This window comes from Trifolium pratense, linkage group LG1 (genome assembly GCF_020283565.1).
Source record: "Trifolium pratense cultivar HEN17-A07 linkage group LG1, ARS_RC_1.1, whole genome shotgun sequence".
Classification (NCBI taxonomy): domain Eukaryota; kingdom Viridiplantae; phylum Streptophyta; class Magnoliopsida; order Fabales; family Fabaceae; genus Trifolium; species Trifolium pratense.
Window position 1 is genome coordinate 6,143,987 of NC_060059.1, and position 27,769 is coordinate 6,171,755.

General features: G+C 31.9%; 5 protein-coding genes across 8 annotated transcripts; 1 reads left to right on the forward strand and 4 right to left on the reverse strand.

Moving 5' to 3' along the window:
• Positions 1–403: 403 nt before the first annotated feature.
• LOC123923826 (3-hexulose-6-phosphate isomerase) lies at positions 404–1,233 on the reverse strand. The gene has a single exon (XM_045976569.1). The coding sequence runs from the start codon at positions 1,191–1,193 to the stop codon at positions 573–575; it is 621 nt and encodes a 206-aa protein (XP_045832525.1). The 5' UTR covers positions 1,194–1,233; the 3' UTR covers positions 404–572.
• A 944-nt stretch (positions 1,234–2,177) lies between these two features.
• On the reverse strand, positions 2,178–6,141 carry LOC123903078 (protein phosphatase inhibitor 2). Of its 3 annotated transcripts, none has more exons than XM_045952952.1 (5): positions 5,997–6,141; positions 4,024–4,095; positions 3,598–3,710; positions 3,055–3,234; positions 2,178–2,517 (listed from the first exon to the last, which is right to left on the reverse strand). In XM_045952952.1, the coding sequence occupies exons 2-5, from the start codon at positions 4,026–4,028 to the stop codon at positions 2,345–2,347; spliced, it is 471 nt and encodes a 156-aa protein (XP_045808908.1). In that variant the 5' UTR covers positions 4,029–4,095; positions 5,997–6,141; the 3' UTR covers positions 2,178–2,344. The 3 variants fall into 3 exon arrangements, with proteins under 3 accessions (XP_045808908.1, XP_045808906.1, XP_045808907.1); XM_045952950.1 differs by having other exon boundaries at positions 3,598–3,716; XM_045952951.1 differs by lacking the exon at positions 5,997–6,141 and adding an exon at positions 5,818–5,908 and having other exon boundaries at positions 3,598–3,716.
• A 4,230-nt stretch (positions 6,142–10,371) lies between these two features.
• On the forward strand, positions 10,372–10,935 carry LOC123913026 (RING-H2 finger protein ATL39). The gene has a single exon (XM_045963634.1). The coding sequence runs from the start codon at positions 10,372–10,374 to the stop codon at positions 10,933–10,935; it is 564 nt and encodes a 187-aa protein (XP_045819590.1).
• Positions 10,936–18,444: 7,509 nt separating this feature from the next.
• On the reverse strand, positions 18,445–20,792 carry LOC123897184 (membrane steroid-binding protein 1). Its single transcript, XM_045947716.1, has 2 exons — positions 20,399–20,792; positions 18,445–19,154 (listed from the first exon to the last, which is right to left on the reverse strand). Exons 1-2 carry the CDS (start codon positions 20,713–20,715, stop codon positions 18,800–18,802), a joined length of 672 nt encoding a protein of 223 aa, XP_045803672.1. The 5' UTR covers positions 20,716–20,792; the 3' UTR covers positions 18,445–18,799.
• Positions 20,793–23,418: 2,626 nt separating this feature from the next.
• Positions 23,419–27,726, reverse strand: LOC123884277 (F-box/LRR-repeat protein At3g48880-like). 2 transcript variants are annotated; one of them, XM_045933348.1, is made up of 4 exons: positions 26,864–27,726; positions 25,772–25,868; positions 24,220–24,621; positions 23,419–24,109 (listed from the first exon to the last, which is right to left on the reverse strand). In XM_045933348.1, the coding sequence occupies exons 1-4, from the start codon at positions 26,967–26,969 to the stop codon at positions 23,548–23,550; spliced, it is 1,167 nt and encodes a 388-aa protein (XP_045789304.1). In that variant the 5' UTR covers positions 26,970–27,726; the 3' UTR covers positions 23,419–23,547. The 2 variants fall into 2 exon arrangements, with proteins under 2 accessions (XP_045789304.1, XP_045789309.1); XM_045933353.1 differs by having other exon boundaries at positions 26,958–27,682.
• Between the last annotated feature and the right edge of the window lie 43 nt (positions 27,727–27,769).

Genomic DNA, 27,769 nt, shown 5'->3' on the forward strand with positions numbered 1-27,769 from the left:
ATTTTCTATCCGAGTTCCAAGATGCCAATTTCGAATCGTTAATAAAATTGACATCTTAAGGGGGCAGTTATTATCCAAAAATTGATACAAATGATTCGATGAGCTACTTAAGGCTTCGAACTAATGGGCCTATCTTTCTTCATAATCCCAATTTTCTTCCTCTACACTCTTCAAACTTAAGACCATAACCACAATATTTAACTCCTCCTTACAAAAACCATAAAGTCAAACTAATTAACTTTAATTATTCGAAAACTCCACACAAGTCCGCCATATACTGTAATAGATAAGTCGTCGCATAGAACATACTCAAATTAATAAAACAATTTCATAGCTCTAATAAAACCACACAAGATTGTTTGTAATGAAAAATACTTGAATGAATGAACATGAATGAGTTTGGTCACAAGATTTGATTATTCTCACGGAACTTTGTTTATTTATTTTTCAATTTATTCTCTCATTTTACAAACATGTCCATTTATTCAAACTAAAAAGTAATTGGTGAATGGTGATTACACTATCAATATCATTATCATAACACACAGCAAGATCAAACGGCTGATACAATTTCATTCAAGATTAGTATGGCGAGATCGAACGGCTTCAGGACTCTCACCTAAGACCTCCCCTAACTTATACACAACCATCTCAAACAATACAAACAGTGCACCTTCATACACACTTCCCATCGGAAGCAACGGTCTAGATTTCACATCCACTGCATCCGCATCATTCGCCATGGTCTGCGCAGGCACATAAGCCACCACACTAGCATGCTTCACACACGACCCTGTCTCAGGCTGAGCCGTCAGAAGCACCACCCTTCCGCCATTAGATTGCGCAACTGAGCATATAGCGTCAACGGTGGAGAAGCCTCCCGGACCGGCGGAGGCGATGAGGAGATCACCGGTGGTGATTGGAGGAGTTGTCATATCGAAGACTAAATGGGCCGAAAGGCCCAGATGGGCTAGGCGCATACATAGGGCTTTGAGCATTAGGCCCTCACGTCCCACTCCATAGAGGAAAACGCGGGCTTTTTGAGAAGCGACGGTGGAGAGCTCGGTGACTAAGATTTCCAGTGAAGGTGGGTATGGATGAGTGGGGTTTGAAAATATGGAAGCTATTTGGTTGCAGATTTGTGTGGCCATTGAAGCCATATCTTGAGAAATAGAATTAGAAGAAGAAGCCATCACTTTCTTCAATCACTACACTCTAGTATAAATAAATAAATAAGCTTTCTTTTTATTCTATTATGTCCATGTCTGATCTGATGGCCACAAAAAATTGATTTTCTTTTCTCACTTTACAAAATATACACATAAATTTTTTAATATCATTAAGACTAAACTAACACAAGATATCAAACTTTTATACAAATTTTATTCAATATTTTTAATAAATTGTAAAATTTAATTATCATAACTTCAAAATTATCATCACATCTTGACTATGAGTACTCTTCTTGTTTCAAGTTCCGATGTCACTTCTTGTATTGAGTCAGTAGTCAGCCATATATAACAAAATTCTAACTTATAACGAAACCTATCTGATGGATGATGAAATTGGTGTCTCTTAAATTAGTCGGTCTTTAGACCAGATATCGAGGTATTTAATTTTTTATAAAAAAAACTTGATTGTGAATACCACCACCAAATCTAAAGTCATATAGCTAATTTCTATGCTATAATTCTAGTTTCTTTATTTCTTTTTCAAGTTTTTGTCTCAGTTTATCATCAGTCGCTTCTCTTTATGACAAAGTTCAAGAGACTTTTCAAACTATGGAAATGGAAGAACAATTGAATTAGTGCGTTGAGCATTGCTGGAGCTGAAAATGAATTTCTTACTGAATTATTTCATTTACCACCTAAACCTAACTAAATATTGGCTGGCGGCTGCTACTAGCTAGTAGCTATGGAGATATAACTGACACTAACTAATATAGCTGAAACTTAACTGTAACTAACTTCAACTCTGACTTGTAACATTTTATTTCCTCAGTCTCTTCCTATCTGCACTCTCTTGGGATGTATTATACACACTAAACAGATGTCAAACTATATTTTCTCCAATTTTAACCATTGAAGTTCCATTGTTTGCTCCGTGCTCAACAGAATCTAGGCATATCACCCGCGCCTAAACGGACTATGTAAGTTTCAATAGACATACATACCAAGTGGAAACATAAACTATCTATACATGAATGAAAAAATGAATCAGTTAATTGATCAGCTGTTTCCTTTCCATAAATACAAGTAATGAAACCACCAAGTGGGTTTTATTCATTAAACTGTATATAAGAAACATTTAGTTGGAAGAATCGAATAGAATCCATTTCCCTCCTTTACTTAGCACTTGCTGGAGATGATATGTCAGATTTCTTCTCCTCAGCAAGCTCAGTATTATTCTCCTCGTCACTTCCATTCTCTAGAAGAGCAGCCTGCTGTCTCAGTTCTTTGACTTTAAGGAATTCATCATAGTGGGCCCTTCGGTGCTCTTTAAAACTACAACTGGCATCTGTTTCAGGATCAAAACATCAGTCTTGATTATCCTCGACAAAAAAAATCCAGATTTTTACCCGAGAATGGAGAATAAAAAAAAAAACTCAGACAAAAGGTATAGGTGAGGGTCAAATATGCATGTTCTGTCCTAATTTATTCAGATACAGAACCCACTTGTTTAATATTTTATAAACTCACTGCTATACAAAAGGTATAGGTGAGGGTCAAATATGGATGTTCTTGAAACTGTCTTAAGCCAATAAATTTTACTCAATTCATTGTTGATATTTGATAACTAGGGTGTTCCTATACATATGGTTCTAAGTTTAGTGATGTTTTGAAGCTGATAGCAGCAATACTTGTTGCTGATACAAAACACACATTGAAGACTTCAACTTCAATCACATCATATCCATTTTATTTTTAGCATATTAGTCAAATCCATTTATTACTGCGTCAATTTTCACCATCTCGTGAATAAGAAGCACAAACAGATATAGGCAGTAATGGCAAATAATGACCTTTGTTAGAAACACTAAATGAATAACAGTACCTTCATCGATTTGCTCTACTGTTTCTATCTCATCCTCGGATGAAGACCAGCCATCAGATTGCCTAGTTTTTTTTCTGCTGCAACAGGTCGCTTTATCAAAAGCAGTTTCTTCAGCATTTGCTTGGTCGGTTTTCTCATCAACACATTCATCATACCCTACTCTTCCAGGAGATTGAGAGCCTAAAAAATTAAGCTACTCAGATGAAAAGTAGCTGCACATGAAGTAGCTTTTAATCTAGAAGTAAACAACAGGCTCGACAATAACATTACAAAAAGTGATTTTCATCAAACTCCATTAACAGAAACTTACATTATAACAGTAAAGCAGTTTTTTCATTTATAAACTGGAGTGCATGGAACACAAACTAAAGTTTTGAATATAATACCCGCAATGAAGAATAAATCCAACATATCTGATTTTTCACGGCTAATATTATTCAATAGATAGTCATATGATGTCCATACAGACATATTCAAACTGATATGCAAAAGAAAATTTAAAGGGCATATGCAGTTTAAGTTTAACTGGTCTTCTTTACATACTGTCATCTTCCAGCATGGGATGATATGGAGTCTTCGGCTCAGTAATTTTTTGCCTCACAGGTTTGGTTGCCTCAATGTTTCCAATATTAGCTTCGTCCCATCTCACATGTCCCCTGCAACTTCAGAAGAAAAGAAAAACGTTCATAGTACTACGATGTATTTCATAAAATATACAAAAATAAGGGGCAGCTAAACTTTAAGTCAAATTTAATTAATCTAGGGAGAGAGGTTTGAGTAGCTTCTCCCAAATGTAAAGTATGGTTACCTAATATAGATCCATAATGGATCCAACCCTTCCCCAGACTCTGTCATGACGGGATCATAACAAAACCAAGTTAAGTTACCCTTTTTTAGACCCTGCCCCCTCCCAATAAAAAAAAAAACCAAATAAGCAAACAAATAAAAAAGCAAAATTAGTAGTATTACCTCATTTTGGCAGATGGAAGAGTACTTCAAACACCAAAAGGATGCAAAGTTTGCCCCGAGTCAGGTCGTCAACTGGGTAAAACATAAACAAAGCAATTAAAAATATAAATGTGAACATAGAATTAAATGAAGCAGGAAAGGGGATTAATTTCACAAGCAAGCAAAGCATTCGAAAAAGAAAAGGCCAGCACCATCAATCAACATATAGAATTGTTTTTTGGTACATACTATACACTACTATACTAACACCAGTTGGAACTTAGATAGAAGAAGGCAGCACAAACACCTACTATTCAAGCAAACAATACAAAGCTGATCAAATAAATCATAAAATAAATAAGAAAAAGGATAAAAAAAAAACTAATGCACCTCAGTTAACAATGAAATAAAAATTACAAATACAAGGAAATTATAGCATGGAGTGATAAGGTGGTTTGAGGGGAGGAACAAAAGGGTCGGAGATATAAGATATCACGAGTTCAACTCTCTCTACTAACATTTCTAAGGTTTGACAAACAACTAATCACTAACATTTGATATTCAGAAAAAAATAACAAGGAAGCTAGGGTGGAAAATTGCTTCATGTAAAGACTGTACCAGAATGGTATAAGAAAATGCACCATGTTTGGATTGATTGAGAAAAAAAAAAATGAAATTGAGCAGCATGAAATAAAATAGAAACTTCACTCCATTCTCTTTTTTTTTTTTGGGTCAAGTAGCCTAGTGGCTAGAAATTCCACCCTTAAGGTGGATAAGTGGGATGACCGGGTTCCAACCCCGGCCCCCTGCATATATAATACAATGTCCTTGCCAACTGAGCTAAGCTCACGGGACAAATTCACTCCATTCTATCATAATATCCATACAATAGTATAATGATTTTATTCCTTTCCTTTGATCCTACACCTTTTGTATGAGCTTAAAACTCTAGTACTCTTGTATATGCATTGTCCTATCTATATCTATAACAATATATAAAAATGATAGATGAGTTTGGGATGAATTTTTCAATATCCCTATTTTACCCTTGACTTAGTTTCACAACTTCCATTAACTAATGGGTTTTTTTTTTTAAAAAAAATTCAAATCATAAAAATGTGAATAAGTGGCAAATGGGCTGCGTATACATGAACGATTACCAACTTAATACTATATCTATATCTATAACAATATATAAAAAGGATAGGTGGGTTTGGGATGGATTTTTCAATATCCCTATTTTACCCTTGACTTAGTTTCACAACTTCCATTAACTAATGGGTTTTTTTAAAAAAAATAATATTCAAATCATAAAAATGTGAATAAGTGGCAAATGGGCTGCGTATACATGAACGATTACCAACTTAATACTACATCTATATTATATATAAAGAGGACACAAATGTTTTTGGTGTCGAATTTTCATAATACCAACAATACCATTATTTTTTAGCAATAAAAATCTCTTATTGACAAATTCACCATAACATAAAACGTGTCTTTTTTTTTGGACATAAGTTAGACACAGGCAGGCGCGGAACGCGCCTGTCTGGCCCGCTAGTCTATAATAATATATACATATATAAACCTAAAATTCCACATTACCACCAATCAATAATATGTAGAAACATGCAATTATATATTATAAAATGAAAATAAAAAACATTGATTTATAAGAAATTCATCATAAAATGTGAAACATGATAGGAAACCTTCCAAAATCAACAGATTCCAGAAGATAAGATTATGAATAGGAAAAAGCATTTGATATAATATTCCATGATAACAAATAGTAGAAAGGAGCAATTGCATTACAGGATTAGAAATGCAAAATATTAGAAACAATGTCGATTTCCATTTAACAGGATAAGGAACGCTAAATCTGAAACCGTGATTCTTCCACGATAAAGCAAAAGAAAAAACAAGATCCGTGGCGAAGAAGCTAAGACGAACGAATTGAAATTGAATGACAGAGAGAGAGAAGAGAGTTATACCTTTGGAAATTGAATGGCGGTGTTTAACTGGGATCTGTTTGCAAAGTGCTCAAATGCATAATGCAAAGATATAAAACCAGAAACTACAAAAGTGGTCAGTAATCAAAATAATAAAAATAGATCTTCTGCAATTATATTATTAAATTATATTTTAAATTTTAAATTGTTACCAATATTTTTATAGATGTCCAATTATTATTAATTTATTACTAATAATTTCTTATGAGTCGATGATGCTTAAGTTACAAAGCCGTAAAAATATAGATAAGTTAGTTTATAATAGATGAAGTTATTTAATAAATAGTTTATAAGTTAATTATAGCTTGTAGCAAATAAGATAGGTAATTTAATTTATAGGGTTTCGTAAAATTAACGATTGAACTATCTTATAATATGAAATCACATAAAAAACATACTTAATTAATATTTAATTTTTTTAAGTAAGATGATATGGGTAAAATTAGAAGAAAAATTATAAGCTATAAACTTTTGAAGAAAAATGATAAGCTATAAACTAATTGAATTAGCTTATCAAAATAAACTATAAGCTAGTAAAAATAAGTTAAAAGCTCATGAGAAAAAACTTTACCAAATGAGTTTTTGTTGTCGTATGAGCTTTTTTATCAGCAAAATATATTATAATGTTAAACCATAAGTATAAGACATATTAATGGATTTATCAAAAAAAAAAAAAAAAACTAATGGCAAGAAAAAGTACAAAACTACAAAAAAAAATGCAAACCCAAGCAAAAATTGTTGAACAGAAGCGTAACATAATCATTTATCATTGATAAGCACCCTTGCCAAACTAAACGCTTTAGAACTAAAAGTAAATTTAGTCAACCAAACAAACTCCACACAGATCTTAGCATACTACAGCCCACCAAAACAATTGGCTCGGTGGAGACCGCCCAAAACATCTGGTATAAGCAAAAAGCCTACAATTGTGATTCGATTGTGTGGCGGTTGGGGAAGACTCTAGAAAATGTCGACAGAGGAAAGAGTTTCGACAGAAAGAAACAATTCTAGAACCGCCTGCAAAAACCACAATAAACACTGCTGCTAACACCCACAACTTGCTACAGCGACCAACAAAACACAGCCATCAACCAACACTCCTAATAACACAACCGCAAAAACTAAAACCACCGGCGCAACTAAAACCCATTGTAAACTCAATTTGATTTTTAAGACCATTCCTTTTGTTTTCCCTATAGTAATAACTCGTACAGCTGCCTGGAAGCCTATGCACAACTCTATCTTCGTAAAATCTAGTCTTTGGGCAAGACATAAACCTTCCACCACTCCCCAAAGTTCAGCAATAAACGCACATACCAACATTCCTCGCAAACTCTGCAAGCCATTCACCTTGATATCCTGTTATGATGCCTCCACATTCAACTTTCAATCCTTCCTTACTTCTTTTCGTGTATATAACAATCTGTCAATTCATTTATTTTTGAAAACAAACAAACATCAAACCACATCAATGAGACCAGAAAATTTCTTTTTTACTTACACCTCAACAACAAAAATATCCATGTGTCAAATCTCAAACCCACTTTTTTTTTTTTTACATAAATAAATACAGAAAATTGGAGTACATAAGATATTATCCAGCAAAAACAAAAGATAACTAGCCAAGATAGATAATACACAACACAAAAACAACTATAAGGCTTTGTTTGGATCGGTGTAGAAAATAAAATAAAAGAAAGTGAAAAGAATAAAAGTGAGTGGCAAGTTGAATTCTACGTATATTTTTTTGTAATGTTTGGTTTGATTGAAAGTAGAAAAAACGTGAAAGGAAAGAAAGTGTCATATCTTGACCGTCAATTATGTATATTGCTGACGGTCAGAGTAATTTAAAAATTATTTGCACGATATAAATTTACACTTTGATAATATCCATTGAAACTCTACCGAAGATAATTCTCTCCCCATATTTATTTTTTTGGTTACAATTCTCTCCCCATATTTAGTAAAGCAACACAAATATCCGTACATTTATTTAATAAAAATATCGCTAATAACACCATTACTAACATGGGACCCACTTAAAAGTTACTCCCTCCGTACCCCAATATATGTTACTTTATATTACCAATGAAGTATTTAATGTTATTTTTCCTATTATACCCTTAACTATTTTCATTCTTTCAATTTTTTAATTTATTTTTTTCATACCATAACATAAATGAACAACAATTTTGTAAATAAACTCATAATCTCTTTTTTTCATACAAAATTAATTATCTTTCTTAATATGTGTAAAAGTGTCAAAACGACATATATTATTGCACGAAAGAAGTATCAAATATCAATCCTCTCCTTTCGCGAGTTGTTTCAAACGGTGGATGAATCTAGAAAAATGAATTTTTCATCTTTACACAATCTCTTCTTCCATAATTGGTGCAAACAAACAAAAACATCCTAAAGATTACAAAAGTCATAAATCACAATTCGAAGTAAAAATATTCACTTTTTTTTTTACTATTACTAGGGTCACAATCTAGTAAACCGGTGTACAAACTCTAAATCAAATTGTAAAAGAAAAAGTATGTAAACTTTTAGGAACATCAAATTAATATCTTGAGACTGCCAAATACATTAATTCATAAAAGACATATGTATTAATGAAAATTGATGTATTCATGAGTTGAGATACACTCCATTTCCTTATCCTCCATTTCACTCTAGTTTTTTTATGGATGAATGACACGTGGTAATTATAAATTTTAATGGGTGAGATTAAAACTCTCTTCTTCTCTATGCCACACGGAACAATCGTGAGAACCATCAACAACAGCAACCTGATTTCCATCTTGGTTCACCTTCTCTCTTTGCCTTCTTGTCGTCGCCGGAGCGCCGCCACCGTCATGAACAACCCCAACGTTGTCGATATTATTCGTGGTCAACCTATAATTGATTTTCAAAACTGCAATTTCTGTTTTGTTTTATTTTTGGAAAAGGTGCAATTTCTGTTTTTAATTTTGCAAAAAACAATTCCAAAATTTGTTGATGAAGCTTTTTAAGATGGACTCCCTTGTCTCAACCTAAGTTTTCAAAACCAGTTTTATAGATTGGTTTTCAAAATCCAATCTCACAAAACAAGGAAAGGAACGAATTGAACCTTGCAGCAATCATTCAATTGAACAATTCCAACAATTGAACCTAATCAATCATTCTCAAAGTTTTGATGGAGAGAAATTGCAGATCTAACTAGTGAATTTGAGAGAAAGAAGATGAACAAGAATATAAACACAGCGGCGGTGAAGCTTTGGCATGGTGGTGGCTGTTGAATGAAAGCTGAGAAGATGAAACGTAATAGAGAGGAAGAGTGTTTTAATCTCACCCATTGAAATTTGTAATTGCCACGTGTCATTCATCCATAAAGAAACTGGAGTGAAATGGAAGATAAGGAAATGGAGTGTATCTCAACTCTGTATTCATACTATAAATCAAATACATTAATTTTTATTAAATTACCTCAAAAAATTTATAATAATACATAAAAATTTATTTTGTATAAGCTAAAAAATAAATCAATTCAAATGAACCATAAATTTACAAATTTTATACTCCTATCAATATAATTTAAAAAGTTGGCCATTTTTTTTAAAAAATAAATAATTTTTCTTTGATGGATTTTTATTTAAAATTGGAATAGTATAATAGTTTAAAGATTACTACTCATGTATTTGATCCAAGTTTTAGATCATATACATCAATTTTTGTTGGCCAAACTCTTATCTATATTTGAAAGTAAAGGGAGTAATTTTTATATTTTTTGACTAATAGATCAATAAGTGTTGATGTATTTAGCCCATAATATGAGTGAAATACATTCATTTTTGTTGATTTTTTTTTAAGCAATTTTGTTGATTCATTTGTCTCTTATAATAAGATAAAAAAAATTATTAATATTCACTCTCTTACAAAATAATTGACCTTTTTAAAAAATAATTTGTCCAAAATTAATTCATCTTTTCAATTTTAAACACAATATCAACTACATTCATCCTAAGAAGTGCTATTATTATTTACATTTTTTATAATATATATGTCAATATGTGAAATGATCATGTGAATTAACAATTATTTTGGGAGAGACTAGAGACTACTAATTTGGAGACTAAATTTGAAGAGAGAGTATTAAATTGATGGTTTATTCCAATATGCCATTTTTCCATTTCCAAAAGAGCTAAACGCGTTCACCTTGTGAATTGTGTGAGATTGAAATTTCTTTTTTTTTTTTTTTTTTTTTGTTGACAGTATATAAACTCCTTTTCTCTTAGTACACTATATTATTATTTCAACATTCACTCATTCATTAATGTTCATTCTTTCCTTTGCCATCACAATTGAGTCAAAAATGGTTAACTCCATAACACACTTCAATTTCAATCTCATCATCTTCTTCTTCCTCCTTCTTGTTAGCAATGATACTGCAGAAGCACAATCAACAATAATGCAACCATCATCACCAACAATCTTATGGGACGTGTCTTCTATCGTGGTAATTGTCGTAGCAATCATTATCACACTCATCTTAATTTTCATCTTCTCATTGTTTCTGCGCCGCGCCACTAATCCATCAATGGAAGAGTTATCAAAGCGCGAACTTGGCATTGGTATCAACCCTCAAATTCTAAAAAGTTTTCCAATTTTATTATACTCTTCCATCATCAACAATCTTAAGGAAAGTGAAGATCCTCTACAATGTGCTGTTTGTCTTGCTGATTTCAACAACAATGATACAATTCGTGTGTTACCTCAATGTAACCATATTTTTCATCCTCCTTGTATTGATGCTTGGCTTTCTAACCATGCTACTTGTCCTGTTTGCCGTACCAATCTCAATCATCAATGTTCATGTCATTTGGCAATTTCTATCGACACACAAGTCAACGGTGAACGTGGAAATGAAAGCGTGTAAGAAGTCATCAATTGCCTTTCTACCGGATGATTCTCTGCAATATCAAGGATCGCAACAACGGTCACATGACTCAAATCACATGACATAGTCCAGTCTACTGATGGACTGGCAATGTCATGAAAATTATGTATAAGTTGATTTTCTGCAATATCAAAGATCGCGATGACGGTTACATGGAAGAATCCAGCCTACTTGTTACTGATTTTTGCTGTTACTGATATATATATCATATCATATTAATTGGAGTAAATGTAGTTGTATTAAGCAAAAATAAATTGAGGTTATTTATTATTTTATTTCATTTTTTGTTAAATACCAGTAGGCGAAGTAGAAGAGATTAAAAATACTAATGAATAATTAATGTTGACTGTTGAGTTACAAATCTATGACTATCTAAACCAAAACCATCAATTTTGTACACATAGTTTTTTCCAACAAAAGATGCTGGACTCGATGAATATCTACGAAGATAACCATTCTCTGTGTCGGTGTATATACAAGTCAGTGTATACACGATTTTGAATTAACTCGTATATACACTGACATAGAGAATAGTTATCTTCGTAATACAATGAGACAAATGCTTACTGTTTGTGAATAACAATCGGTCACAGATTTAGGACAGTTGGTGGTGTCCACCCTCCACCCTATGAATTGTGGCCGCAAAGATAACAATTCTGGATGAATGAGACACGTGGTTATCTGGGTTTTTGTTTGGATTATGAAGAAAGAAGAACAAGTGTGTGTCTATAAACTTCTCGTGTCATCTGGTCCAGATTGTGTTACATTGAATGAGAAGGACAAGGATGCAAATTGATTTGAAGGAACAGGTCGAGTATTGAGTCTAAACGCAATTGACCCTTTGTCGTCATGCATTGATGTGTGTTGAAAATGTTGTTGGTCTAAATTTATCCTAATGCAAGGCATGGCAGCAGCACCACAGAACATGGAAAAAAAAAAAAAAAAAAAACAGAAATTTACTTTTGTTGTAGTCAATTCAGATGGTAAAAACGGCATAAACATTTAATATTTTGGTGTGCAGGTTCAAATTAGCAATTTTAAGTTATTTAGGAAATTAATTAATTTCTTTTTCATCGTTATTTAAATTTTTGCAACTCTTTTTACACAGGTACACACAACACGCAAACACAACAAGCACGCGCGCGCACACCACACAATACGCGGCGCATACACACACCGGACAACAAGCAGACACAACACGCAAACACAACAAGCACACGTGCGTGCACCACACAATACGCGGCACATACACACACTGGACAAACGTCACAGGCGCGCACAATCATGTCATATAATTATGAGTAGAAAAATAGGTCGAATACGTCAAATATTAGACTAGTTCACCGCGTATAGACTATATAGAATACATTTATTAATTAATTTTTTTTTGTTACAATGGAATCAAAGATGATCGAACCCTGAACCTCCTACATATTACCCAAACCCCTCACCACTAGACCAAACTTAGTGACTTAAATACGTTTATTAATTTTAAGTTATTTAGGAAATTAATTAATTTCTTTTTCATCATTATTTAAATTTTTGCAACTCATTTTACACAGGTACACACAACACACGCAAACACAACAAGCACGCGCGCGCACACACCACACAATAAGCGGCGCATACACACTAGACAAACGCCACAGGCACGCACAATAATGTCATATAATTATGAGTAGAAAAATAGGTCAAATATTAGACTAGTTTGCCGCGTATAGACTATATAGAATACTACCGCATATTACCCAAACTCCTTACCACTAGACCAAATCTAGTCTTAAATACGTTCATTAATTTTGGTAAAATAAAAAAAATGTCTTATATTTCAAAGTCATCTTAAAGGACAATTTTGCGATGTCATCTTACAATTTCATTAGGAATTGAGTACCCTGGCCAGTACATAGTATCTCCAAAACAAGAAGTAAAAAGCTCCAGCTTCTTTTTCACTTCAATGACATAATTCAACATTTGTTGTTAATTTTTTTTGTGGTGATGTTTGTTGTTAATTTTTTTTTTGTCAAGTAGCTTAGTGGCTAAAAATTCTAGGAGTTTGAACTCCGGCCCCTGCATATATATAATGCAATGTTTAGACAACTGAACTAAACTCACTGGACGACATTTGTTGTTAATTTACTAGTAGTATTTTAGATTGTTCTACAATTGAATTCAATAGTTTGCTTTTAGCAAATAAAATTAGCTTTTTAATTCATAGTCTCCTCTCCTTTGGAGTATTAAGGTTTTTGGAGGTGAAAACACTTTGCACTCTTCTTGCTCGTCACTCATATTCTGCACTTTGAAAATAATGCATTTACGAAAAGAATGAAATTACAAAGAAGAATCCTCTTAAAATTGTCATCTCTCACAAAAGGATTGAATTCCCTTTGTGATTTTGTGGAATTTGATTTTCTAGATTGAAATCTACAACTCCTTTGCATATACTACATCATGATTGTGAGAGTGGATTCTTATCCTATGTCATCCATCATGAATGATTTATATTGAACCATATATCAATTAATGATTTATGACTATTTAATAAATATAATCATTCTTATTCAAACCACAAATCTCCACCATGGCTTGAATTCCTTAAGCCATTTAGCATTCATATTCAATAAATATTGTTGTGAATGTGATCTTCAATTTAATACTCCCACCGGTCCTTAATATAAGAGACAGTTTGCTTTTTAGATTCATTGCAAATCTAATGTATCTAGTCAATAATATGAACTAGATACATTAGATTCTCAATGATCTTCTCTATTAGATAATCAGAACTGGTGATCTTCTCTATTAGCACATCACTACATGTCGTCGCGAATGAAATGCATCCTAACAAGTAACATCAGTATGCTTCATCCTTTCATGGTACATCTAATTCTTGGTTAAGTTATACCAATTACCACTATTTGATTATTGCATAGCAAAACACAGTAATGTTCTTAGTACTTACACCAAGTTTACCAACTAGACTTTCTGTAGCTGCAGCCTGCCGTATACTATGTCAGATCACAATTGTGGCTTAAAGTCCTGCGCATGTCGCAAGTACAGTCTATGCGCCTCGCGCATGATCTTATACGCCCTGCACATGAGTCAGTAGCAAAAAATCAGGAAAATTTCACTTTTTCTCAACATTCCATGCGACTCGCACGTGGTGCCACCCGGCGCGTGGGCAGAATAGAAACTCCAAGCTGACAAAAACACTTGAGATTTTAAGGCATACACAATACAACTAAAACCAATGATCCAGATATCGTCTCTTTGTCGGAACATGCCACCAAATTCAATTCTATCCGATACACCCAAACAGCTCCCATCCTTGATTAAATAATTTTTCAACTATACTTAATTGGTAATCAGTAGTGTGAAACTATACTAAACATGTAAAAAAATATCTAAGAATCCACTTGACAGATTTACAGTGAGACATCCCTAGAGTACAATTTCCCATGAGCACTAACTCGGACATAGGTGAATCCATTTTGTTTGTGGTGCTGTCATCAAACAGTTTTACTGCTCCATTAGGCAAGCAGGGCTATTACATTCACATTTGAGCTCTGATCCATGCTAGCTGATAATGGTTTCATGATTACCCCTAATGATAATGAAAGAATCATAGACAGGACTATTACATTCAAACAGTTTTACTGCTCCATTCATACAATTTTCAATGTCAACCGTTCAATCTCAAACTAATGGTCTCGATATTTTGTTATCATGTAATATGAGCCGTTTGATCTAAAATGAATGGGATGGATACTTTATTGTGTGAAAATGTGTGCTTTTATACAACAAGAAATCCAAATTCAAAGTAGGAAAACATACTTGGTGCATTAACGCGTCACATAGTTTTCAATCCTAACCGTTTGATCTCATATTAATCGCAGAGATCATTTAAGAGGTGTATAATTTAAAAGCAAGGGTCAGCTGTCACTGCAAGTTGATAATAATTTCAGAGAGATAATTTGAAGGCAATGTTATAGGTCCACAGAGCTAAGCTCCAAGGGAGAACAATGCTTTCTGCCTCTACCTAACACCAACATGATTAGACAAATATGTAAAAGTTACTAGATAAGAGAGTAATGAATTGTCACAAATTGTGTAGTCTTAGACTCTTAGTAATAATTTCAAAAGCTAAGGATAAAATTTTATTTAGAAAAATTATAGTATACTCCTTCCGTGATAAAATATAAGCAAAATTTCACTTTTCAAGTTCATTACATAATTGGTGTATCTTAACCAGATACATCAATTATTATACAATGAACCTAAAAAGTGCATGCTGAATCTTTTGCTTTCTCTTCCATCCCAAGAGCACTAAGAAGTCATTGACAAATGGAAGTGCATGCTGAAACAGAAACCAGTGTTATCACAGAATTGAGAACATACAAAAACACTAACTATTTAGCACCAAGATATTCAAAACTAAAAATGATTGAAAACGTATATATATTTAATCAGAAACCATAACCAAAAACACTATATAGTTGCAAGCTTCAATCTTCTATTTATTTATCTATCTATTATATTTACATGTAAAATAACCACCAAAGAACTTCCACAAGCAAAAGTCTCAACAAATCCTCTATAAGTCTTGCACAAAAACTAACAAGATATTAAATTTCATGATCACTAACACTTAATTTATATATTTGTATGCCATCTAACTTCTAGAGTGATCCTTCGGTATCTGATTAATTATGCAGAGGGTTTGGTCCAGAAGGAACTACTTGGCGAGAAACTGCATGAATTTGATTGAACTTACTCTTTCTGGTATTCAGAGAAGAGAGAATAGCAAAATAACTCTGTATAAACATGGAAGAAATTAGCTTTCTTTCTGATCTTCTTTCCATGTCAACATGATCAACCAAATAACGAGACGTGGAACCTTGCATTATAGACAGCAGAATCATGAGAAGCAGGAAAACGGTTGATGATTTTGGAATACTCATATTTGTGATGATATTGGTATAGGAGCAAGAAAACTAGATGAAGAATAGAAAATTTGTTGCTGAATATGTTCCACTAAGAAAACTAAGGAGTCATGCTGATGAGTTTACACTAGAAGCTATAGTAAGGAATTAATAAGCAAATTTAAAATATAAATATAGACCATTAGTGACGAGAGCACATTGTGTGACTCATATGGTATGCCAAATGTCAAAAGTTGACTTTTCTGAAAGTGATAAGTGGCTGCCTAGCCTGTTGGATTTTCTTGAATGAACAATTTCACGCATTCATACAGTTAGTAGTACTGATACATTGATAGTCTATCAATATCGAATGATCTAGATTTCAATAAAGATGATATTCATTTTGATTCACTCTCACCGTGCAACAATGCAACAAACTTATTTTCTTATAAAAAATTATTACTCCGTGTGGTGGTAGGACATGGATGCTCTACACCTGCATGCTGCATGCAATATGATGTTGCAGTTGTAGAGACCATTAAATTTAGAGAGATAACATTTTCTCTCTAAATTTAACCGTCTCTACATCTACAACACTATACTAAAGGCTTAAAAATGATACAATTTTTCTCTCTGTTGCTGCACCATTGCACCTTAGGAGATATGAGTCCTCTTCTTTGAAAATATGTGTGAGCTTGTGTTTTTCTTTGAAACTTCAATCTTATCATACTAAGTTCAATGTAACTAAGCTAGTGTTTTTCCTTGTACAAAAATTCCAAAACTATTCTACAAAAAAAAGGTAGATATTTTATACGTATACGTTTTAATATATGTTAATAATTGTAGTCTAATACTACTATACTATATAAGACTAAACCAGCTGGTATGCAGGCTTAACTTAATAGGAAATTGACATTAATATTATTTTAGAGGGAAAACTTCCAAAATTCTTGACAGAAATTTCTAAGTGTTGCATATTTTATATACATGCAATTGACTAAAGCTAATCTACACGCAAAAAACTTGACCCAATCAAACATTACAGAATTCATGATTACTCCCTAAATATAAACACAAACTAGATTAGTTAACAATAACATCCTATAACACCAAGCAACAGTAAGATTCAGAATTTTCTATCAGAAATGACATATGCAAGGAGTACTAAGTTTTACACGGCACTTTACATTATTTTTTCAACTTTTATATGGTCTCAATTCCCTGATAAGGACTTATCAGTTTTTTTATTTTGACAGGAACTTATAGTTAAGGAATTGATCACATAGAACTCCCAATCCTTTATTAAAACATATGAAACACGAAAACTCCTCGGATTAAACGTGTCTGAAACCGACACTTATAATTATATTGAATTATGCAATTTTCTTAAATTATTATCGGTGTCGACGTGTCAGTGTCGTGTCTGTATCTGTGTTTGTGCTTCATAGATTAAAACTACTATGCAAAGAATGTTAGCAGTGATAAAATATATTCCATGTTTGAAGCATCCGTATCAGTGGTTAACATATATCTACCATTAGATCTAATATGTTTTTCTAAGTAGATGGTTGTGATCAATAACTTGATATATGTTCGTCCAGCCAAGCATTTTTAATTTTGAAGTTACAAGTGAAAATAGTACTTGAGTCAGTTGTTGCAAGGAAGAAGCAAATTAAGTTCTTCTATACCAAGAGTTGCCAAACTTCAAACCATTCCATTTCTTCACTCCATGGCATACCTCCCAGTCTGAGATCTCCTTCCTATAGGTGCTTAGGTTCATATTATTGCAATCTTGCATAATTTCCAGATAGTATATGAAGACTCTCTTTAAAAAATTCAAACCTGTATGTGACACCTTATAACACTATCTCTATCTTTTACTTACTTTTTTTTAATCTAAAACTACCGCTGATTACAAAAATAATACAAAACACAAATGGATACATTAATTCTTTTCTGGTATTAACTCTCTAGTTTCCTGGAGAATGAGCCCCAGTAATTCAGAGTTCGGACAGTTCGGAAAGGGACACAGTATTTCTTTTTGTCAATTTTGTGTCCATTTAACATGTCTATAAGGCATAAAGGATATGAAAAGAAAAGAAAATTTGAAAGATGTTACCAAAAGGATGTGAAAGTTGATTGATATCGGCCCATAGGAAATATTTTTCATACTTTCCACGTGGATACTTATCATACCCAACTTTTACATAAAGAAGACACACACCACATAATTTGGTTAAGTGTTTATTTTTTGTCTGACTTTTACATAGAGGAAATCAGTTTTGTAGCTTGTTTGGCTTTGTGAGTGTTTTGCTCACAAGGATGAAGCATGTTTCTATCTTCATCCTTTCCACTGATAAATTCCTTCTTTCCACTAGTTTTTTGTTCCAGATTAAATAGCATTCAAACTAAAGAAATAAAGCATGAAAAAGAAACAGCATGTAGCCCACTATTGATTAATTGCCTAAATAACATATTTGGGACCGTATGAAAATTTCAACCTCAAAGCCATTGTTTCCCCTTCCGTCCTAACTCTCAAACAAAGCCTAAAGTAATGCATAGTTAATCAGGATAGGTCCAATATACCGATACTTCATTTATTTTTGCTACAAAGCAATGCATTATTCAACTAACAAGTATGCAAAAGACCACTACTCAGCCCAAGATATGACCTCGAACGTCATTAATCTGTTACCGTTACGTAATATATCATTTTATGGAATGAAAAATGAAGATATAACTTGAATTTACCACTACAATTTATTATTTATCAGGCTGAATGTTTAACTTCAAGCAAAGCAACAGTACATAAGAAGTGACATGCCTAACACTAACTATGAAACTTGCCTGACATATTTGCTCAACCTTTTCAGCAACTACTATGGTGTTTCTCTTTTCCATAAATCTTTGGCAATGTCTTTGTGGGATTACTCTTTATCGGCTTCAACATTTGAAGGGGTTTCATCACTTTTAACAGCTGCAGCAGTTTCTGATTTGTCATCTTTAGTTGGCTTAACAGCATCAACATCGCGGGGAGTAGATTCTGATGGTTCGCCGCTGGATTCAGCATCAGTAACTGGAACTTCCTTTTTAATAGTTCCAACCTTTACATACTTCTCCATAAACTTGTATTCCCAGTCCTGTAATGCGTCGCGCTCAAATGGGCCAAGACCAGAAATATCCCCAGTCAGATCTTTCTCTTCAAACGACATCTTTGCTAAAGCTCTACTAGCATCCTTCCCAGCAAATAAAGCATAAGGTCCACCGGGTCCATAAAACATCCTGGAACAAGCATAAGGTGAGAATAATAAGAAATGGTATAGGCACTCTATTAACTTGCAGTGAAAAAAGTAAACACGTGTATAATTCATTGTTGCACAATAGAGAGACAGTGTGTTTGATTCTATGGTAACAAAACTGAATTTGAATAAATTGATTTTGTAAAACTAATTTGGGCAAAAAGTGAGTTGAATGTAAAGTGAATTATTGTTGAATGCATTCATACAAATGTGGATTGAACAACAAATTCGATGTTAAAAATAAACCGTAGAGGCCAGAAAGTTTCAAATTCAAGCTTCAACTTAGAATCAACTCTTGAGGCAAAACCAATTCTACTTGAGAGCATCCAAACATCTCAACTCAAAATCAATTCTAAACTTATGGAATCAATTTTGACTCCTCTTAAAGTGGAACCAAACATACACTAAAAAAACATATACTCCAGCTGAGCTAAAGTAGATAGAACTTAGAACAGACCAAGCAACCACATTACAACAAAAACAAATAAAACAATAAAGGGACAAAAGATGCACATATGCTTATTGGGAACACATACAGGTCTAAATAATGGGTTGGTTAGTTCAAGGAGAAAGGAAAAATAAGTTAGGTTGCAATGACAGCACTCAGTAAATTCAAACAATATAGGATTTTCAAGGCTAGTGCTACAGAAGATGGTCCACCGTAGACCAATGCTTAAAATTACCAGAAATTCAAACAAATGTCGACAATACTCTTTAAAAGTAAAAAATTGCGACTTTCACAGCCTTTACAACTAAAACAATGACATAATTTGTGTCATTTCAATACAATTAACATTTTTATCTTCCGTTGTTTTAATCAAACCGGTATCAATTAAGCTATCATTTCAATAGTAAAAAATGAAAATGACAGTTAACTTATACTTCCAAACAATGTGTATGTTTCTAAGTACTAGTTCATCATGAACCCCTATGTTCCATATTAGAATTATCGAGGTTTTTGTATTTACACAATCCTTATATCAGAAAATTACATGAGCATGAAAAACTACTTATGAATTTTGATAATGCCCTAAGGGTCAACTTTGTACAGCAGCATAAAGAACCACACATATAAAGAAGAAAAACATGAACTTTGCAAAAGGGTATAAAAGAATCACACAGATAAAAAGGAAAAAGCTAAACTTTATGTCAAGAAGATCAAAATTTATAATCAATTCTACAAAAGGTGTAAAAAAACAGAAGCTAAGAATAAGGGTTATGTTAAACCTGCTCTGAGACACATCATAGATCTGACCCTTAATAGCCATGAGCAAGGGTTTATCATTATCGGTGCCATCGTATTCCTTGAGTTGTTCTTCGGTGATTTCACCTAGCTGAACAGGGGGTCGAAGAGGAGGAAGCTCCTCTTCTTGGAAGTGGCGGGTTTGGTGGTGACGGTTAGAAGAAGAGGAGCCAAAGAGACCAGAAACGACGTAGTAAAAGGCAAATAGAAGAGCCAAGAGAGTGAAGAAAGTGGTCGGAGATAGACCGGTGTAGGCGACGATGGAGTCTTTGAGAGTCTCCCACAGCTGCACGGTGGCCATCACTTACTCACTCTCTGTGTTCGTTCTGTGTAGAGAGAGATAGAGAGACAGAGACAGGGAAAGAGACTACTACTAACAGGTTCTAGCTCTACTTCTAATCTAATATATTAAAACCGATTATCACCAAATTTACTAATTTATCTTTGGTAGACAGACGGTAGTTTTAACACATTTCAAGAACAAACAGGACACAATAAAAAGATGATAGAAAATTTAGTCAATAAAAAAAATTATAGAAAAAATATATAATGAATAAGATAAATAAAACAAAGAGATTATATATTAATCTATGCATAAAAATAGGAACAAAACAGAAACAATAAAAAGATTATAGAAAGTTTAGTCGATAAAAAAATTATAGAAAAAATATAGAAATAATAAGATAAATGCAAAAAAAAATAGTATATATGAATCTATGCGTAAAAATATGAACAAAACAATAAAAAAAATTATAAAAAATTTAGTCAATAAAAAAATTATAGAAGAATATAGAAAAAATAACATGAATATGCATAAAAATATAAATATAGAAATAGAAATATACACAATATTTTTCACTAAAAAAACAATATTACTACCAAATTTACTACTAACTATTAATAATAATATAATAAAATCATTATAAAAAATATAATAATAATAAAGTTATTATAAAAAAATATAATAAAGTTATCAAATTTACTAAATTACGCTAAATATTGCTAATCAAATTTCCAATTTTTTTGGAGTTAAAATACCTCATTTGTAACTGCCATCATAATTTTCAGTGTAAAAAGAGACGATAAATATTAATTATCACTAGTGGTAATCCTTTACTAGACAACAGATGACGGGGACGTTTGTTCTGCTCGTCATCTCTGGTGGCGGTGGTGGAGGGGGAGGCTTGCCTTTCCTTGTTTTAGGCTTAAACACATTTTTGACCCCTCAATCACATCTGTGCGATTTTAGTCCTCTTAATATCAAGTACACGATTTTAGCTCCTCATTTTTATCCCCTTTTGCATTTAGTAATCCCCAATTCTGATTTTGACCTATTTTTACCTAAGAAGTGGTATCCCCTTAATCTACATTGTGTGTCTCGACAAAAATTAGACACTGCTAAATAAAGATAAAAATTTCGTACTAATAACATAAAAAAAAAAAAAAAAAAAAGTTATGCTAATAAAATGTCTTATATAAATCTTAAATATTAAATTTTAAGTCGTTGAATGCATCATTTCTAAAATAAAATTCATATTTTAGACTTTCTAGATATTCCTGATTTCGTTGTTGGTCGTAGCACCATTTTATTCACAAAAGAGAAAAGATTGAGTGAGTGGGTAGTAACTAAAAACATCAAATACTATTGTTGATCAGGGCTTAAATAGGGCTGCAACCCACTCTTAGGAGGGTGTCGCTAGCCATGTGTCAATATCCAAGTAGGATCATTCCAACATAGTTAGGACTTAAAATAAGTTATACTGTAAAGCGTTATAAAATAGAAAATTACATATAATTTTATAAAAATTAAATAAAAAATTTAAATATTGCTAATTTCAAAAGTTGAATTTGTGTCTTGGATGATTTGGAACCTTTAACTTTATTAATTCAACTAAAGAAATATTTGAAATTTAATTATCAAATTATATATTTATAATTAAATGAATTTTTTTTTGAAACTTTTTTTTAGCTAAAATTTGGGGGCTTAAAGCCCTTACTTGATTCGCTTAGCTCACAGGCCGGCCTTGGTCCAAAGATTAAAATTAGAAATAAGCTATATATATTTTTATAAAAACAACTCATATTAATAAAAAACAACTCATACTTACTTTTTCTCTAAAAAAAAAAAAACTCATACTTACTTATAGTATAAAGCAGCATTGAATCGATAAGTACTTAAAAATCCAGGTGTTTGACTCTTACTTTTTCTTTTTCTTTTGCGTAAATTAAGTATTATATGCGTGTAATTGTAAAGACTAATCTCTCGAATCTTGTGAGATACAAATAAGCAGCAAATTTTTCCCAAAGGTTTTAACGATATTGCATGTCCAAGTCAGATATATTGAACCCAAGGCCTTTGATATTAAGTTATAGGATTAGTGCCACTAGATGTCTACTAGTCACTATAATGATCATAATGCTCTTAATTTATCTATAAAAAAATAAAAATCATTTTGTTGGAAGAGAAAAACGCACTTTATGTGCCTCACAAATTTTCTGACAAAAAGTAGTCTCACGACCAAAGCTATCAAATTCAAATTTTTACCTTAACTCATTTTGTCTAGGTAAACTTGACTCGTAGCTCGTACAAGTTTACCTCATATTAAGATAATATTAAAACCATTATATACATAATATATATACTTATATAATACTATAAATTAATGCATCAATAATTCAAAATTCAACTTAATTATAAAACAAAATATGCCAAATCACTATAATAAAATTACAAACAATTTAAATTATCGAACAAGAGTTTAATAAGTTTCTAAAGTTATTAAAAACAAAAGAAACTCAAAAAGAAAAGATTTGATTTCTTAAAAATTGAGTAAAATCAAAATAAATTAACTCAATTTTACCTCGATTTTATCCGTTTTCAACACGAGTTAACTTGTTCAAATAAAGACGTAATGAATATCATGGAAAATGAACATTAAAAACGGGGGAATGTGTAAATATGGTGTGAAGGAAGAGAATGACAAAAAAGGTAAAACATTTATTCATAATACCAAAAGTTACGAAATGTCTAAATAACATGCATTACATAAAATAAAACTGCCAATAACCTGCAGAGACACAACAATATCTCATGATTGTATGTAATGTAATACGATGATATTTTATAATCTTATCAAAGTGCAAGAGAGCTAACTTCATCTTGTTTCCAAATCCCTTCCTCGTACTTGTACCACCTAGGATATCCATCATCATCTCTTGTCCTCTTACACATGATGCATGATTCTTTCATGCATGTGTGAAACTCACGCAACCTAGAAGCCTTATCAATGATAATAGGGTCAATATCACTACTATACTTATATCCATCTCTAGGATTTTGTTCGAGTTCCACATAACAAGAATGTGAAATGTTGAGCACTTCTAAATGTTTGAGCTCATCCAAAATTAAAATAAGAGCTTCCTTTGACAATCCTGAACATCGAAGACTCAAAACTTTCAAATTTGGAAGATATCTAACGAGTGATGAAGCAAAGTGCACATCAACAAATCCCATAACCTTGAGTTCTCTAAAGTTCTTGCAATGCATTGAAATCTCATAAAAAACATATTCTGGATTTCTAATGTTAGGCATTGTCATAGACACTAGATCTTTCCACATCCTAATTGCCGTTATAATTCCTATTTTCTTGACACAGTTCCAAGATACAAAGACTAGTCGTCTTACAAGTGGGCACCTACCACAAAATATATCAATTATTTAATGAATTTGAAAAGTCAATTTTGTTTATAATTAAGGATGGAGGGATCGTATATATATAATAAGAACTAAAATGTTATTATGTACCTTGTAGCTGTGTAGATGAATTGTTCATTGGTGAGAAACAAGTTGTAATGGAAAATCAATGTCTTGACATTTCCTTGACTAAGATTCAATGCAACAAACAACAAATTCGACAAACTGGCGTCAGAGCGAGAGTGAACCCAAACATATGGCTTAGTTAAGGTCTTCACAAAATCAGATTTCAACATTGAAAAATCAAGTGTTTGCCAAACAGGTTCGTCATTGCTAGCTTTCTTCCATGCTTCGGTAAAACGAGAAACAGCTAAATTTGATTCGAAGATATCAATGCGCTTAAAAATGTTACCCAAAATATCACTGTTTAAATTCTTCAGAATAAAGTTAACCTTGTCCATGGTGTTCCCTACTGCAGCATTACATTTTTTAGCCTCCATTGCACCAACTCTCCTGCAAATGGAAATGATTTTATGATTCATTGACATAAAAATAAACATACATATAATTTCTTATGCATGTATATACAAATCATTTGATTGCTTCATTATTATATTAATTACTTATAATGTGGTCATGAATATTTTATTTTTTTAAATAGACGAAATAACAAATTCATTATAAAATCACACTCAACTACTCAAGTGAATGAGTTGGAGCTTGAACTCCGATCATGGCGTCCGACCTGATGAGTTAGGACTTGTAAACTTCTTGAATATTTTTATGTATATAGTCAAAAACAATTTATACATACTATTTAAAAATATTGTCTTTTACCTTATATAAAAACACGCATTGACTAGACCAAAAAAAAAAGATACATGTTGTACCATTTACCTTATATAACTGTCTTTTACTTTATATGAAAAAAATCACACATCGGAAAGATCTAAAACGAGCAAATGTATAAAGATTGACATTGTATCCTTTATTTTATAAACCAATTTTGTAATAATTATTTAGACTCAATATAAAAAAAGCAATAATATACCTAACCTAAACATATATCTACGAGTAAATATTGCAACCCAATGTAATTAAGAATCATCTGAATAGGGTAAATTATATATATAATATAAAGATTGTAAAACCAAAGAGATATATATATAAAAAGATTCCTACATTAAAAAAATAAAAAAATAAAAAAATAAAAAAAAAAGAAGTGTTTGCGATGTAATTTTGAATCAGTGCTGAGGTAAAGAAACCATCTGATTCAAAGATTCAAAGCATACGGTTCAATTATATTTTGAAGATCTAAATATGGTTTAGATTAGATCGGTTTTCAAACTAATCCAATTTAAAATTCTACTTTTCTCTATTGTTAGGAAATGCTAAAAAAACATCTTTGATGCAAAATCATCACCTTCCCTTTGAAAAAAAATAAAATGAAATTTGATCTAATTTGAGTTGTTTTCACAAAAAAGAGATCTAAACACATCCAATTTAATTTTACGTTTTTTTTTTCCGACTAAATTGAATGTGTTTAGATCTTCAAACCAATTTTTTTTAACAGAAACCAAAATGAATTATATTAAAACCAACACTAGAAAGATTGACCAATCAATATTTCGATATTAGAAATAAGAGAGAGAAAGATTCATACCTACATAACAAAGAGGAAACTAGATAACAAGTGAACTTGACTAGTACTTTCGTAAGGAAGAAAAGAGTGCCGGAAGTAATGAATAAATACAAAATCCCTAGAAGAACATCAAATAGGAGCGTTTAGTCAAAAAAGTCAACAGGAGTAATTATTCACACAAAAAAATGAGTCAACAGGATTACCATACCTTTGACTAGAAAAAAAATATAAATTGCCATAACGAGTTGAGGCAAAATACATTTTTTAGTCTCGTATATAAGTAAAGATTCATTTTTTTTTAGATTCATTGAACAATTGATGTATATGGTTTATAATATGGATCAAATACATCAGTTATTCAATAAACCTGAAAAAGAAATTTTGGTCTGAATTGTGTGTGATATATGTGCATATAAATACTCATTTGACCAACGAATAAATGACATTTATTGTCGCTTTGATTTTAACTCTGATGGTAGGAACATCACATTTTATATGTAGAAGTTGAAGTTCGAACCTTAGACACTCTACTTATTCATTTTAATGGTGAAATTGTAGTCATTAGAGCATCTCCAAAAAGAGTATCATAGAGAGTATCATATGTTAATGATCCGTACCTTAATTTTTTTATCATTGGAGTTCAATGACGTGACATATATATAGAGTATCAAAATTGATAACATTATAGCTTATTTAAGGTATCATATCATCAATTTAATATCATTAATTTCAGTTAAAAAAATAAATATAAAAAGTACCACTTGCTAATAATGTATGATACCCAAATGATATCACCATTGGAGCAAAATATGTATGAGTTGCATAAGAATTACATGGCATTGTAGGACCATTTATTAGTAATGTATGATACCCAAAATGGTAACATCATTGGAGATGCTCTTAGACTACTTTACTCCTTTGCAAAAACAATAAAATTAGACTACTTAACCAAACAAATAAAAATGACACTTCTTATATTCTTTATTAAAAAAAAAAACTAGCAAAAGACTCGTACATTCATACAGTTGATTTGTAATTGATTTATAAAGTCATTATAATATATAAAAAATCGCGAATATTTTAAAATATCAACATTAATGCATCGTAGACAACCTTGTATGTAAAAGCTACTATTAAATAAACAAATGTTAGTTAGTTTAGTGGTGATTGACGCTGAACTTAGTAGGGAAGACCACGGTTCGATCACCTGCAACTGCATTTGGGAGGGAACTGGAACCACTTGATGCAGAACTCGCCCCGAAACTCTGGACTACTAGACCCCCTTCCTCTATGAACTAGAGGGTGGAAACCATGAAGAAAAAAAAAACTACTATTAAATATGAATATAATTAATTTTTTCGGTCATTTTTCATATATTGTGTTGTTAAATTTTTAATGTTTAAGGGGAACTGACTTGATACTTTTTTAAAAATTAACAGATTTTATTTTGAATGCAAAAGTTAAAGATGAATTTGAGATTGAGAAAGAAAAAATGGTGAAATCTATAACTTTAAATTAAAATAGATGATCTGTGGAGTAATTTTGTAAAAAAAGAAGAGAGACGTGATGAATTATTTTTTTGTTTTTTGAAAACTAGAGACATGGTGGATGATATTATGGAAAATGAACATGAAAAGGGGAAATTTGTAAATATTGTGTGAAAGAAGAGAATGCCCAAAAAAGAAAGACATTTGTTCATAATATCAGGAATTAAGAATATCTAAATATATTGCCCAAAAAAAAAAGAATATCTAAATATTGTGTGAAAGAAGAGAATGCCCAGAAAAGAAAGACATTCGTTCATAATATCAGGAATTAAGAATATCTAATATCATATCGTTTCTTCAAAAAATATAATATCTAGATATCATACACTACATTGCTTCAAAAAAAAAAAAAAGATATCATACACTACATATATCTATATATTGCCAATAGGTTGTGTAGTATAAATCATGCATCGTATGAAACTCACGCAACCTAAAAGTCTTCTCAATGATAATAGGGTCGATATCAAAA

Excerpts from the sequence above, each read along its gene's own strand:
- LOC123923826 (XM_045976569.1), bottom strand. The coding sequence starts at position 1,193 with ATGGCTTCTTCTTCTAATTCTATTTCTCAAGATATGGCTTCAATGGCC.
- LOC123903078 (XM_045952950.1), bottom strand. Across the intron at positions 3,235-3,597 it reads TCCCATGCTGGAAGATGACA|GCTCTCAATCTCCTGGAAGA; the intron begins GTATGTAAAGAA and ends TTAATTTTTTAG. Across the intron at positions 2,518-3,054 it reads AGTAGAGCAAATCGATGAAG|ATGCCAGTTGTAGTTTTAAA; the intron begins GTACTGTTATTC and ends ATCCTGAAACAG.
- LOC123913026 (XM_045963634.1), top strand. The coding sequence starts at position 10,372 with ATGGTTAACTCCATAACACACTTCAATTTCAATCTCATCATCTTCTTC.
- LOC123897184 (XM_045947716.1), bottom strand. The coding sequence starts at position 20,715 with ATGGCCACCGTGCAGCTGTGGGAGACTCTCAAAGACTCCATCGTCGCC. Across the intron at positions 19,155-20,398 it reads TATGATGTGTCTCAGAGCAG|GATGTTTTATGGACCCGGTG; the intron begins GTTTAACATAAC and ends TGCTTGTTCCAG.
- LOC123884277 (XM_045933348.1), bottom strand. The coding sequence starts at position 26,969 with ATGCAGTTGCAGGTGATCGAACCGTGGTCTTCCCTACTAAGTTCAGCG. Across the intron at positions 25,869-26,863 it reads TAGTAGCTTTTACATACAAG|GGATTTTGTATTTATTCATT; the intron begins GTTGTCTACGAT and ends ATGTTCTTCTAG. Across the intron at positions 24,622-25,771 it reads GTTTCCTCTTTGTTATGTAG|GAGAGTTGGTGCAATGGAGG; the intron begins GTATGAATCTTT and ends TTCCATTTGCAG.